The 14,299-nt window shown below is 43.1% G+C and overlaps 1 protein-coding gene across 5 annotated transcripts in view; it reads left to right on the top strand.

Annotated features, from left to right (window-relative positions):
* Window positions 1-14,299, top strand: part of Irf2 (interferon regulatory factor 2) — a 107,618-nt gene that overhangs the window by 53,006 nt on the left and 40,313 nt on the right. For all 5 annotated transcript variants that reach the window (XM_036166668.1, XM_036166669.1, XM_036166666.1 and 2 more), the window contains one exon: window positions 50-142. In XM_036166668.1, the coding sequence (XP_036022561.1) occupies window positions 56-142 (87 nt within the window). In that variant the 5' untranslated portion in view covers window positions 50-55. The remainder of the gene's footprint in view (window positions 1-49; window positions 143-14,299) is intronic.

Genomic DNA, 14,299 nt, shown 5'->3' on the forward strand with positions numbered 1-14,299 from the left:
ATGCAGATAAGACAGTCTGTCACAGGAATATGCTTCTCTTCTGCCACAGAGTACCATGCCGGTGGAAAGGATGCGAATGCGCCCATGGCTGGAGGAACAGATAAATTCAAACACGATACCAGGGCTAAAGTGGCTGAACAAGGTAGGTATGTTGGGTGTGGTGTGTATGTGTGTGTGGGGCAATGTGAGAGAGACAGAGAGAGAGAGAGAGACAGAGAGAGAGAGAGAGAGAGACAGAGAGAGACAGAGAGAGACAGAGAGACAGAGAGACACACAGAGAGAGACAGAGAGAGAAAGAGACAGACAGAGACAGACAGAGACAGACAGAGAAGGAGGAGGAGGAGGAGGAGGAGGAGGAGGAGGAGGAGGAGGAGGAGGAGGAGAGAAAAGAAAAGAGATGAGAAAAGGGAAGGGAAGGGGAGGGAAGGGGGGCATTTCCTGTTGAAAGTGTGCCCACTGGACCACCAAATAAAGTTGTGCTCAAATTTTATGCTCATTCATACAGGGGACACCCAGCTAACAATGATCACAAAACATGATTTCTTCCTGTCAAAAAGGTTTTGGTCACATTTCTGAAATAAAGTGGGTAACAGAGAAAGGGTGGATTTAGGTGACGAGGAACGATGGAATCCGGGTAATGAACACGTGAGCCATGAAGGAGGATACCAAGCTAATTGTTTTTGAACTGTCATTGATTTATCTTTTTTGTTGTGATGGATAAGTACATAAAAAGACAATGGATAGGGAAGTATAAAATACGGTGTGGAGCCCCACAGCTTCAGTGTGACTGCTCTCACTGCTCAGAGGGTCTTGAGATTTGTAGACTTTGGAGCTGGCTCATCTCCCACCACGATGCTTTTCTCTTGCAAGTTCTTTTTTTTTTTTTTTTTTTTTTTTTTTGTCATCTTCTCAGACTGTTACCTCAACCCGAGAACTGGTTGTAGCCTTTGGTTGTCAGGTGACTTTGTGAAGCTCCTCCTGTGGCTTCTCCATGGATCCTTGCCCTTGCACCCCTTTCTCAGATCTGTCCTTGCTGCTCCAACTTCTCTAGCACCAAAGGATACGGGGCTCCGTGTGGTGTTTGGTTTTGTCTGAGTGGAGAATCTGAGCCTTTAAACGTTTCTTTATTTCAGGAACTTTTGCTTTTGTCTCTTAAAAGTACTTTTAAAAAAAGTACCGTTGTGCTGGGTGTGGCGTTTACTTACCTTTAACTCCAGAACTCAGGAGGCAGAGGCAGGCAGGTGAGGATCTCTGTGAGTCTGAGGCCAGTCTGGTTGATAGAGTAAGTTCTAGGCCAGTCTGGATATAGCAAGATCCAGTCTCAGAAAACAAAAACAAAAGTACTGTTATTGCATGAAACCCTGCTTGTATGCCCACTTACCCTAAAAAAGTAGTTGTTAATTGCTTACATCTCCCCAAATTCTCTGTCTCTCTCTCTTTGTCTCTCTGTTTCTCTGTCTCTCTGTCTCTCTGTCTCTCTCTCTGTCTCTCTCTGTCTCTCTCTGTCTCTCTCTGTCTCTCTCTCTCTCTCTCTCTCACACACACACACACACACACACACACACACACACACACACACTTTGTTAACTACAACACTCTCAATTTAACTGATACTAGCTATTAGAGGTGAATCAAAGAGAGATAATGTGGGCAACTGTTTTTAATCTAAAAAATGCACAGTTACAGCCCAGAGCAGTGGTTCTCAACCTTCCTAATGCTGAGATCCTTTAATACAGCTCCTCATATTGTGGTGACCCTCAGTCATAAAATTATTTTTGTTGCTACTTCATAACTATAATTTTCTACTTTTATGAATCATAATATAAATATCTAATATTCGGGATAGCTGATGTGTAACTCCTGTGAAAGGGCCATTCAACCCCAAAGGGGTCATGATCCCACAGCTTGAGAAATACTGGTTCTGAGTAACAGCTGAGTACGTTATGACTTCTCTAAGGAGGCTCAAAGGAGGATTTTTTCTCCTTCCACAAGAACACCAAGAATTCTGAGCAAATGTCTCTTTCTTCTTTTCCACTCTGTTCCCCTCATCTTTTAATCTTAAGGACGTGGTGAATAATTTAATGGGTCAGGCTTTATTTTCACACCAGGTGTAAGAGCTTAAAGCCAGAGAGCAGGTTGTGGCTTCCTTTTAATGAGTGAAAAAGATATTGTAGAGAAATTTTTTTTAAAAATGCCCAAACCTCAAAACTTCTGGTTTTATTTGGTCTTTTCAGATACCTCTTAAATCTTATTTTTTCTCTTGCCCGTTTATTTTGAATTTAATATAACTAATTCAATATCTGTTCGAGTCTTTTCTGAAATGAGGTGGACCACAGAGAAGATTGAAATAAACAAACTATGCACTCGCTTCACATGTTTTGTCATGTACTGGAACGTTTTGTGGCAAGCAATATATTTTTTCCTAAACTTGCAACATCTATAGTTAGTTGAGGTTTAGGTATATAGTTAGTCTCTTCTAAAAATACAAGCAAGAACTCAGGCCACCCTTGACTGCTCAGTGAGCTGCAGTACAAATATAGGTAAAAGGAAAGAGAGTGGTAGTTTAGTGACAGTATGGGGAAATGTAGGGTAGCAGAAAATAGTAATGGCAGCTGACATTTACTGAGTATTTTGTGCTATTTCCTTTTCTAAGCAAAGCATTACATACATCAACTCACTTAATCCCTACTCTGGGAAAAGGCTGTTATTTTTCATGTTGCAGACTAGGAAACTGAGGTACAGAGAGGTAAGGGGCACTTGTTTGGACTCATGGTGTGAGAGTGAAGTGTGTTTTTCTCAGTTCTAAGAGAAGCAAGTGGTCTGTTACTGCTCTTTCTTTTTCTCACACCTGAGTTGTCTGTTCTTTCTGTTGTTTGTTCTGAAGTACATATGTATGTGGAGAACATGGGGTGCCATTGTGCCTCTTTTGTCAACTAGGCCCTGGCAACCTGTAGTTAGGTGGTCTCTGCAGGAGGTTGACTTACCTGGCAACCAGTAGTTAGGTGGTCTCTGCAGGAGGTTGACCAGTAGTCTCTACCTCCAGAGACCCATCCCAACCGCTAGAACTTGGGAATGTGACTTTATTTGGAAAGGGGCTTTTAGTGCAGTTAAGGACTTCAAGAGGAGAGCATCTGGATTATCTGCCTGGGTCCCTGAGTTCGAGGGCAGGTGTCTTTAGAAGAGACAGAGGAACACAGAGGAAAAGCTTTGTGAAGACAGAGGTGGGTGCAATGAAGCCACAGCCAAGGGACTCCAAGATCTTCAGAAGCTGCAGGAGGGAGAAAAGACTCTCCTAGAAGTTTTGAAGGAAAAAAAAAGTCTGCCAAAACATTGATTTTGGACTTCTGACTTTCAGAACTGTGGTAGAATGCATTTCTATTGTAAACCACCCAGGTTTTTTATAACAGCCCTAGGAAAAAAGTGCACCCTGTAAGTACTTCCCTCTCTGTGGAGACAGCTTTTCTGCTACCCACTACCTCCAGCGCTGGGGATAAAAAAGCCTTGTGCTGCTGGGCAAGTACTCTGCCAGTGAGGTATATTCACAGCCCTGTTCATATTTTTCTGTTCTAGGGCCAGAGACAATAATTTCTCATTGTATAACTAAACCCTTGGCATGCTCAGGGGCCCTTCCCTGCTGGGTATCCCTTCTCAGTCTCTTGGCACCACAATTCTCTTCCCAAAGAAGAGTAGGGAAGGGGACCGCCTTGCCTTCTTATAGGCAACTTCGGCTAGAGTTGGACCTAGGACCATATGATTGAAAGGAACATGTCACTGGCTCTAGATACCTTGGTTTCTCAGGACAATATTGACACAGGAATTTCTAAGCTGCTCAGTGTCTGAGGGTCCCTGTTAGACAGGTGACCCACAAGGGCTGGGCTATAGCAGGTGTGATTCTGTGCACATGGACAGTACAGGCCTGAGATGGGTCAGGGAATTTTCTATCCATACCTAAACTTCCATGGGGACCTTTTATAGGTTTTCTCTAACTTAGGCTTGTTGGCATTCATCAATCACCAAGAGCCTGTTGTTTTTCCATCACAAGGACTCCCAGAACCCTCTTGGTATTTTGAGTGGGTTGAGGTCTTTCCAATACATTGTTTCCTGTTGAAGACTGTTGGGATACTAGGAAAAGATATGCATCATCCCCAAGACGTTGTGATTCTCTTACACCACAGTTGGTGTTCTGGTGCACTACTGTAACAGAATGTGTTAAACTGCATGCCATAGGATTTATCCAACTCTCAGTACAGGTGGCTGAAGCAGAACACGTCCTGGTGAGGGCTGCTTGACAACAGGGAGACAAATCTGAAATCTAGGAGAAAAGACCTGGACAGGGCAGCTTGCTGTTAAAAACAACAAACAGACCAACAACCCCAGCAGATTCTTTAAGGAACTAGGATACTCCTACCAGACCTGACCCACTTCCCCAAACAGCACCGACCCATTCATTAGAGCTGAGCCTGTGATTCATTATTCTCCACTAGACCCCCATCACTTAAACTTTCCATCATCTCAACCCATCCATGCTGCAAACCTTAAGAAAGCCTTGCAAGAAACACTCCAGCCATATCCAAACCATAGCAGTTAACACTCAGAATGCATTTTTACCTATGCCTGGAAGCTGTCATACAGGGCATGACTGTCCTGATGGTTACTCTATGCACAGCCCCAGACCTAATGCCTGACCAAGTAAGAGGCTGTCTATATAGAGGGACTTGTGAACCTATTAATGAAGGTAATGGCCCAAATTCATGGCTTTTTTAAATACTAAGATTAACAAGCATGGTGGTGTATATCTGTAACCTTCATCCTCAGTATTGGTGAACATTTGAGTCTAAATGGACTTATATGGAAACCCTGCCTCAAAACATGACAAAAAATTAAACAACAAAAAGAAAAAAGAAAGAAAAAGAGAGATCAAAGTTAGGATTAGTGGTTTGGCTACTGTTGTGTCTATCTCCAAGGAAGAGTCCAGCCCATGTAGGGCATTCTTAGTAAGACACAGTAGGTGATTAAGTGTGCCTTCATTTGTTTCCATTCCCATTTCTAATAAAATTGAAGGAAACCTGTCATACAACAAGGTCTCATTGCAAGAGTCCCAATGAGCATCTAGGATGTTGCCAAAGCAGCACTTGAATTACTGATGAAGGAGGCCCTGGAAGGACCATCTACTTTTCATGACAGTGTTGGCAGGTAACGCAGTATGGCTGAGTCATATGTCTAGAATGAATAGGAGACCAAATTCTCATGTGCCCACATCTAGATTTCTTGCTACTTGCTTTATTTTTTCTGTGTGGGTAGGAGGGGGTGGTATCTTAAAACCGTTGGATGATAGTGTACATCTGTAAGAGTTAGGATATTTTCTTACCTATCTACTATATCTTTGTAAATTGGACAAAGTCAATAGTAATTTTTCTAGTACCACTGTCCCACTTATATTCAGATGCCTCTGTATTCCCAAGATAACTTTAAATTAAATTGTTTATTTTTTTGAGATATAAATGTAATTACATCACTTCCTCCTTTTACACTCTCCCATGAACCCTACTTACTCTCTTTCAAATTCATGGCCTCATTTTCTTCTGTTTTTTTATATATCTATTCCCAAATACCTAAATACCACCTGATCAGTCTGTATGACGTTACTGGTATGTATGTCTTTAGGATTGATCATTTGGTATTGGATAACCAATTGGTGTGCCCTTCCCTGGGGAAGAATATTTTTCTCACTCTCAGCTTTGCTTAGGTGCCTGTGTCTCTTTGCCTAGGGCTGAAGCCTCCTGAGGTTCCACATTACCATGTCCCTTGATGCCATCCTTGTTCAGGCAGCCTTGTTGGTGAGACTTCATGGGTGTGCTTTCCGACATATCTAGGAGGCACAGTCTCACAGCAAATTTTCCGATCCTCTGGCTCTTACAATCTTTCTTCTACCTCTTCTGCAATTATCCCTGAGCCTTAGGTGCAAGAGTTGTGTTGCAGATGCACCAGTGAGGACTGGATTCCACAACTCTGCCTTTTGAGTGATTGTTTTCTGTAATGCTCTGTCTGTTGCAAAGAGCGTTTCCTTGATGAGGGCTGAGAGCTGCACTTATCTGTGGGTGTGAGAACAAATATTTAGAATGTAGTTAGGGATTGTGCTGGTTTAGCGAAACGGAGGTTGTGGCTTCTCCTTGAAGAGCCTTGATTTCACTAATCCTGGGTAGTTGGCTGGGTTTCCAGTACCAGCCATGATTTCCCTCTTGATGACTAGGTCTTAAGTTCAAAGTCCAATTCGAGAGCTGTTGGTTACCACCGAGGTATGTGTACCACTACAGAACCCTTAGGGTTAGTGTGTGATGCCGATCATCCTTGTGGTTCATAGGTGTCAAAGCTGGGTCCATTGTTGGCTGCCTCCCTCCTTGGGGATGGCACCTTCTGATACCATGAGAGCTAGTCTTCAGGGAGGAAGTGTTCAGGTTAGATCCAGCCACCTCAGGGCTTCTGGGTCCTTGGTCCGAAATGCATACTGTCTTAAACAATAGGGACTTACTTAGCTTCCACCTAGGGGGTGGGATAAGGTGGGGTAGTCAATTAAAGGCAACAGCAAGAGTCTATAATATTTTGGGAATCTTTTGGACCACTCTGAGCAACAACTCAAAAGAGGGCTTCTTATGCCTGTTGGAGTTTTACCCGGTGGTCTGTGGCTCTTGGGGGAAGGATGGTCAGCCCAGATGGGAAAATTTCATTTAAACTAAGTATGTGCATCTACATACCAGCTTACATGTATTATAGATAGTTTTAGTGAAGAGTTAATTGTATGGTTCCTCATGGCTTTTTCAGACATCCTTACTGCAATTTTACTGTTTATTCTTCTGCTGTATTTCTCTCTTTCCCCTTTCTAACTAGAGCCCCAATGTTTTTCCAGTTTCCCCCTCCAGATCCTTTTACCCTGCTGTTCTCTGTTGCTATCCCACCCTCAACCCCTGCAATGGTCTCGTTTCACTTTCCTGGTTTCCATAGTTAGTCTGTGTTATATACTCATACCTGAAGATTTGGAGCTAGAATCCTCAGATGAGAGAGAACATTTGATGTTTGTCTTTCTAGGTCTGGGTTACTTCACTCTACAATCTTTCCTAGTTCCATCCATTTACCTGCAAATCTCATGATTTCATTTTTCTTTACAGCTGATTTCCAGAGTGTATACGTACCACATTTCCTTATTCATTCATCAGTTGGAAGACGTTGAAGTTGTTTTCATTTCCCAAGTATTGTGCATAGAGCAGCAATGGGCATGCTGAGCAAAATATCCACAGAGTAGGCTGGGTCACATGGCAGATCTGCTTTTAGCTTCCCCACAATGATTTACAGAGTGGTTGGACTAGTTCGCAACCCTGCCGACAGTGAGTGAGGGTTCCTTTTTCCGCGTCCCTTCTCCAGCATTTTCTGTCCGTCATTTGTTGGTCTTCGCCGTTCTGACTGGGGGAAGAGGTTAAATCTCGGAACTGTTTGATTTGGATTTCCCTAATTGCTTAGGGATGGCGAACACTTTAAAGATATTTCTTAGACATTTTTTTCTTCTCTTGAGTACTATGTTCAGATTTAGGTCTGTTTTTGAGCAGGTCTTAGGTTTGTTTTGTTTGACTTTCATTTTTGAGTTCTCTATATATTCTCTATATATATTAATCCTCTTCTCAGATGTATAGCTGACCACGATTCCCACCCATTCTCTGGGCTTACTCCTCACCCGACTGATTGTTTCTTTAGCTTTTAGTTTCATGAAGTCCCACTTGTCAATTGTTGACCTTAATTCTTGGGCCAGTGAAGTCCTACCCAGGGAGTCATTGCCTGTATCTGTATCATATAAGCACTGCTTGTGTTTTCCTCAAGGACTTTCAGGTTTTCAGGCCTCACCTTTAGGTCTTTGATCCATCTGGAGTTAGTTTTGTGAATGGTGATAGATACAGATCTAGTTTCTTTCCTTTGCGTGGACAGTAAGTTTCCCCAGCACCATTGTTGAAGATGCTTTCTTGACTCTGTATCCTGCCACATCACTGAATTGATCATTTCTAGAAGATTTCTGTAGAATTGTTGGGATCTCTAATGTACAGTATCATGTCATCTGCAAATAGAGATGGTTTGACTCCTTTCCCTATTTATATCCCTTTAATTTCTTGCTCTTGCCTTGTTGCTCTAGCTAGTGCTTTGAGCACAATATTGCAAAGGAGTAGAGCTAGTGGACATCCTGTCTCATTCCTAATTTCAAGTGGGGTTGACTTAAACTTTTCTTCATTTAGGATGACATTGTCTTGAGTTTCTCACATATAGCCTTTATTATGTTCCTTCTAGCCTACCTTATCTGAGACTTTTACCATGATGGCATGTTGGATCTTGCATCTATTGAGATGGTCATGTGATTTTTGTCTTTAAGTCCCTTCATGTGGCCAGTTACTTTTATTGACTTGCATATGTTGAACCATCCTGCAGCTCAGGTATAAAGCCTACTTGGTTATGGTACATAATCTTCTTGCTGTATGTCTGTGTTTGGTTTGCAGGTTGGGTTTTATGACTCTCAGGTCTTTGCTGACTGTGAGCAGGAAGTGTCCTGTTTTTGTTTTCTTTCTTGTCGTTGACTTGGTGGAGAATCCAGGCTAGTCCCAGATTTGTCTGTATGGTTGCTTGTAATTTTCCAAGGCCATTTATCTAGGAATGAAGGAGACATCCACCACTGGGTTAATCATTTCTCTGGTGGCTCTGTGATTTCCCTTCTGGGGATTCGATATTCCCAGTAGAGATCCACTTAGACCAAGGCACTGTGGCCACTCCTCAGATCAAAGGACTCTCTCTTTTCACTTTGAAACAGGCTTGTGTTTTTAAGGCTATCTCTTCACAGGGTAAAAAGTCCAAACAGAAGGAACAAACCAGTTGGAACATCTTATCAGGGTTGGGGAGAAATAGAGAGATGACAGAACTAGTTTCCATGGGAACCAAGGTGTGTGCTGTTCACCCTGCTCAAGAGAGCCTCCGGTGATTTGCTCAACTCAGCCAGCTCTTCCTCAGTTGCCCAGGCCTCTTCGTATGCACATACAGGAGGACTTAGGAGCAGTCTTCTGTTCAAAGTGTGTACAGCCACTGTGTGTGCAGGACTGTGAGGGATTCCGGGCCACTGGACTCTGAAGATGCCTCAGGGTCTACACAGACATGTAACAACACAGTTTCTGTCCATGGAAGCACAAAGATCTTTGACAAAAATGCTTGCTGCAAATCTCAATTTTAAAATGAATCTTGGCTCTGGAGAGATGGTCCAGCCCTTGAGAAAGTATACTTCTCTTGGAGGGGACTCTGCTTCAGTTCCCGGCACCCACATCAGGGTGACTTCCAACCAGCTGTCACCCCAGCTCTGGGGGATCCTCTGGACCTGCACTCCCATATACATATGCTTCCCTCCCAACACATACACAGACACACATACATATAAATATAAAATAGAATGCATTTTAACATGAAACTCATATTTTTCCATTAGAATATTTTTTAAACTCTAAGATGCTTTTTATACAGTATGAAAAACTAGGTAAAAGTTAGGTATAGGGTTGGGGATTTAGCTCAGTGGTAGAGCGCTTTCCTAGCAAGCGCAAGGCCCTTGGTTAGATCCTCAGCTCAAAAAAAAAAAGGTAGGTATAATTTTTCTTTTTTAAAGATTTATTTATTTATTGTGTATACAGCATGTATGATTGCAGGCCAGAAGGGGGCACCAGATCTCATTACAGATGGTTGTGAGCTACCATGTGGTTGCTGGGAACTGAACTCAGGACCTCTGGAAGAGCAGTCAGTACTCTTAACCTCTGAGCCATCTCTCCAGCCCCAGTTATGTACAGTTTCAAAAAAGCTAACCACTTTAACTATTTTATTTTAGAGTGTGCATTTCAGAGACATTAGGCACCTTCACAGTATTTCCCAAATACCACCACCATCTCCTTCCAAACCTTTTTTTTCACCCCACCCAAATCAAACACCATATTCATTAATGGGTCACTGCCCATTTCTTCCTTCCCTAGTGCAACGGCTGAGCTGCTCTCAGCCCTTATAGCTTTGCTTTCCCTGGTTATTCCCTATGAATGGGGCCGTTTGGTGTCTGTTCCTTAGTGTCAGGAGTCTTTTTGTCAGTATATTCTTGCACAGTTCACTCAGGTGGTTGCATGTGATCTGTACAAACTAAATGGAATGATGTCAAGTGGGATACAGGAAAGAGCAGAATGATATTCCACTGTATGCACATGCCACACTTAGTTTATGGATTTTACCAGCCGGCGAGCATTTGGGCTGTTTCCATCTTTGGGCTTTGTAAGTATGTGCACATCCACATCTCAGTTTTTGTTGAATACTTGCTGTAATTTTTTTGAGTACACATCCAGACATTAAGTGAAATTAGGGAGTTGCCCACAGGCAACTTGTGTGTTTAACTTTCTGAGGAATGCCCAGAGTATTTCCCCCATGGTGGCTCTGCTGTATTCCACATTCACTCAGCAGTGCATGGGAGTTCCAGTGTCCCCGGATCTTCACAAATGCTTCTTATATTCTCGTTTTCTCTTATCCCCTCTGTAGCCATTCTGGTGGGGGCGAGATGCTTGGTGTTTCAGTCTGTAATTCTTTAGTGACTCACGCTCTATTTGGGTTCTTTACCCCTGTCAGCATGATCTGTACTGGCAATTGTTAGATTCAGTCAACATTTTTATGATTTCATGATTTTTGTTTGATTTCTGTGAGACCACATTTTTGTGTGTGTGTGAACAAATGTATATGTGTGTGCACATATGTGTGTGTGTGTGTGTGTGTGTATGCATGTGTATATATGCACATGCATGAAATGCTTGGAAAGATATCACTCTGTGTCTTGTGGAACAGAATTCTAATTGTGTGACATTAGAACTTTTTTCATCTAGAAAAAAGGTACAACATGTTCTTCAGAGTCTGTATTTTTAAGCAGGAAGCTTTAAATTATAGGGATGAATTCCAGGAAAAAAATATCTGTAATCTTTTTTTAAAGAATATTTTATATGGATTCTTTGACAGTTTCATACATGTAAACAATATATTTTGACCAGACCAGATCCATTCCCAATTCCCCTTCGTACTCCTCCTGAACCTCCTCCAAATATATCTCCCCTCCAACCTTCATTTTCACTGTCTTTTTGTTTTAATCTTCCACTGAGTTCTGTTAGTGCCTTCCACATGTGCATGGGTGTGGGGCCAGCAGCCAGAGCATGAGCAATATATTAGCAGCCATACCCCCAAAGGAAAATGGCAGTCCCTCCCTGAGCAGCCATCAACTGACATTATATCTTCTCAGCTGGGGTGAGACTCTGTGATCCTGTCTCCCGTCCTTTCTAAATTTGGACTGGCTTGGTTTTGTGCAGATAACCATAGCTGCTGCTAGTTAATGCAGTGGTCGTGTGCTGTCATAGCGCTCCTCAACAGTCATGTAATGTCACAGCATTCCTTCCATTTCTCCCACTATTGCAGTCTTTCTGCCCCTTCTTCAGTGATGTCCCCGGAGTCTTGGGGAGATTGACAGAGATGTCCTGTTTAGGGCCGACACTCAGTAGGCACTTATTCTCAGCACTTGGACTGGTTGCAAGTCCGCACTGAATGCTACCCAGTGTAAAAGGAGACTTCTGTAGCTAAGGTTGAGAACAACTATTCTATGGGCATTGATGTGTTTTCTCCCCAGCCTCCTCCTTGCACCTTCTAGCATTTTGAAATCTAGCCAGCAGGAAAATCATTTCCATGAAATCAGCTTCTTTTTATTTGTATTCATTTTTCACAAGAACATCACAAAGCAATTTTGCTCTCTGATTTTTCACACGCATTAAAAAATTAAAATTCCGCTCAGCCTTCTGATCCCCCTGCTCATTGGCGCACCTGTGGGCAGTACACACCGAACAGTGAAGAGTTTATGAAAATGTCTGTCACTTTGGTTCTTCTTTATTAACGAACTATTATAAATACAGTAGATCCCCCCCCCCCCAACAGTTCTGGAAACTCTCCAGCATTTTAAAATGTTGTCAGTTGAGTCCCTGTAAGTGGATCTGTCTAGAGGTCTCTTTGAGAGTGCTGGGTCCTTTTCTAGATTTCACTGTGTGAGATCCGTTGGTGGCAATTCCCTACTGACCTCCTTTTTCTGCCCCCTTGTGTGGTGCAGGGAGAGATCCTGGATAATCAGCAATGACCAGAACTGCCCAAAAGCTTTAAATAAACAAACAAAACACTCATCCCTACCTCCCAACCCCCCCCCCCCACATTCCACAGAATCAAGACTACAGGGCAGAGAATCTAAATGTAGAGGATGGGAGACAATGTATGGACTAATAAGGGGTCACACGACTTTGACTCTGCATTTAGATACGTTGAACCAAAAGTTCCTTGGTAAAATAATTGAATTCCTTTCTTCAGTTCCCTCACTTGTAAAATGGAAATTATAAGCATTTACTTAGCTCCTTCTGTGATTGCCAGAAACAAAAGTGAGCCTCATATGTTCATGCATAGTCAGATGTGCAGCGCACAGGTGTGGCTGGGGGAGGGGGGGTTACCTAACCACGTGGACATGTGCATAGTCAGATGTGCAGTCCACAGGTGTGGTGGGGGGGGGGCCTACCCACCTTCCTTTCACACATGAGGTGTCACCCTGAGTAGGACCTTTTTCTAGAGTGTTAGTTTCTGAGCATGTGTTTGCTGGGTTTGACTTAATCATTCATGAGTTGTGCTTAGGTGGTAAGAAAGATAGAGTCTAGTGTAGGATGTAGGGTTTGTATTGAACTTTTTGCTGGAGAATGAGTATGACCTCATGGATTGGATATCTTTGCATTTCCTGCTCTTGTGTCTGGGACAGTGGACTGGAGGGATTTAAAACAGTATACACACACACACACACACACACACTCACACACTCACACACTCACACACTCACACACACCCCTATGTTTGGTAAATACCTATGCAAAATGGAAGATACTTGTTTTCTGCAGCAGTGGTCACCCATACACTAGACATTTCCTTAGAAACATGACAGAAGAAATAATAAATATATGCTAGAAGTTTCATCCAGTGGCTGGTTTTCTGTGGCTGTACAAAAGGGAAGAAAAACAAAGCATGGAACACCTCACTGTAGCCTAAATCTTCACCTTTGACCTTACAATACACTCCTGTTCTTCCAGACCATGCAAGATTCTGAATTCCTTCCTGCATGGATTGTCAGAATTAGGGACCCAATGGGGCAGTGGGATTTTTCTTTAATTTTAGTTTTCTTCAAATTATGTGTGTGTGTGTGTGTGTGTGTTGTGTGTGTGCACACTCATATGTTTGTACTTGTGCATGTTTGATGTTGGCTGTCTTCCCTTGGCTCTCCACCTTATTTTTTGAGACAGTGTCTCTCCTTGTACCTGGAGCGTACTGATTGAGCAAGATTAGTTGGCCAGGATGCTCCAGGGATCTCCTGGTCTCTACTTCTCTAGCTCGAGGATTATAGGCTGTGCTGGATAGATTAATGTCAACTTGACACAAGCTAAAAGTCATCTGAGAGGAGGGAACCTCAATTAAGAAAATGTATCCATAAGATGTAGGCAAGCCTGTAGGGCATTTTATTAATTGGTGATTGATGGGGGAGGACCCAGCCCATTGTGGGTGGTGCCCCCAGTGGCCTGGTGGTCCTGGATTCTGTAAGAAAGCAGGCTGAGCAAGCAATGTGGAACAAGCCAGTAAGTAGCACCCCTCCATGGCCTCTGCATCAGCTCCTACCTCCAGGTTCCTACTCTGTTAGAATTTCTGCCCTGACTTCCTTCAGTGATGAAAAGTGATATGAAAGCATGAGCCAAATAAACCTTTTCCTCCCAAATTGCTTTGGTCATGGTGTTTCATCATGGCGATAGTCACCCTAACCAAGACACAGGCACACACCACACCTGGCTTTTTTTGTTTGTTTGTTTTGGTTTTTTGAGACAGGGTTTCCCTGTGTAGCTTTGCACCTTTCCTGGATCTCACTCTGTAGCCCAGGCTGGCCTCAAACTCACAGAGATCCACCTGCCTCTGCCTCCCGAGTGCTGGGATTAAAAGCATGCACCACCACCGCCCGGCCACACTCCTGGCTTTTTATGTCGGTGCTTGAACTTGGGTCTTCATTCTCTTTATTGGTGGATCCACCTTCCCAGGCCATGTGCTTGTTTTACAGTTGCAGACCCTCACAAACTCAGTGTTGCTTAGTTGTGGGATTTAGCACTAAGACTTCACCAGCCCATGCTGTCCTCAGCCAAACCCCACAACTGTAGTT

The sequence above is a fragment of the Onychomys torridus genome, chromosome 17, assembly GCF_903995425.1.
Source record: "Onychomys torridus chromosome 17, mOncTor1.1, whole genome shotgun sequence".
In the NCBI taxonomy this organism is placed as follows: Eukaryota; Metazoa; Chordata; class Mammalia; order Rodentia; family Cricetidae; genus Onychomys; species Onychomys torridus.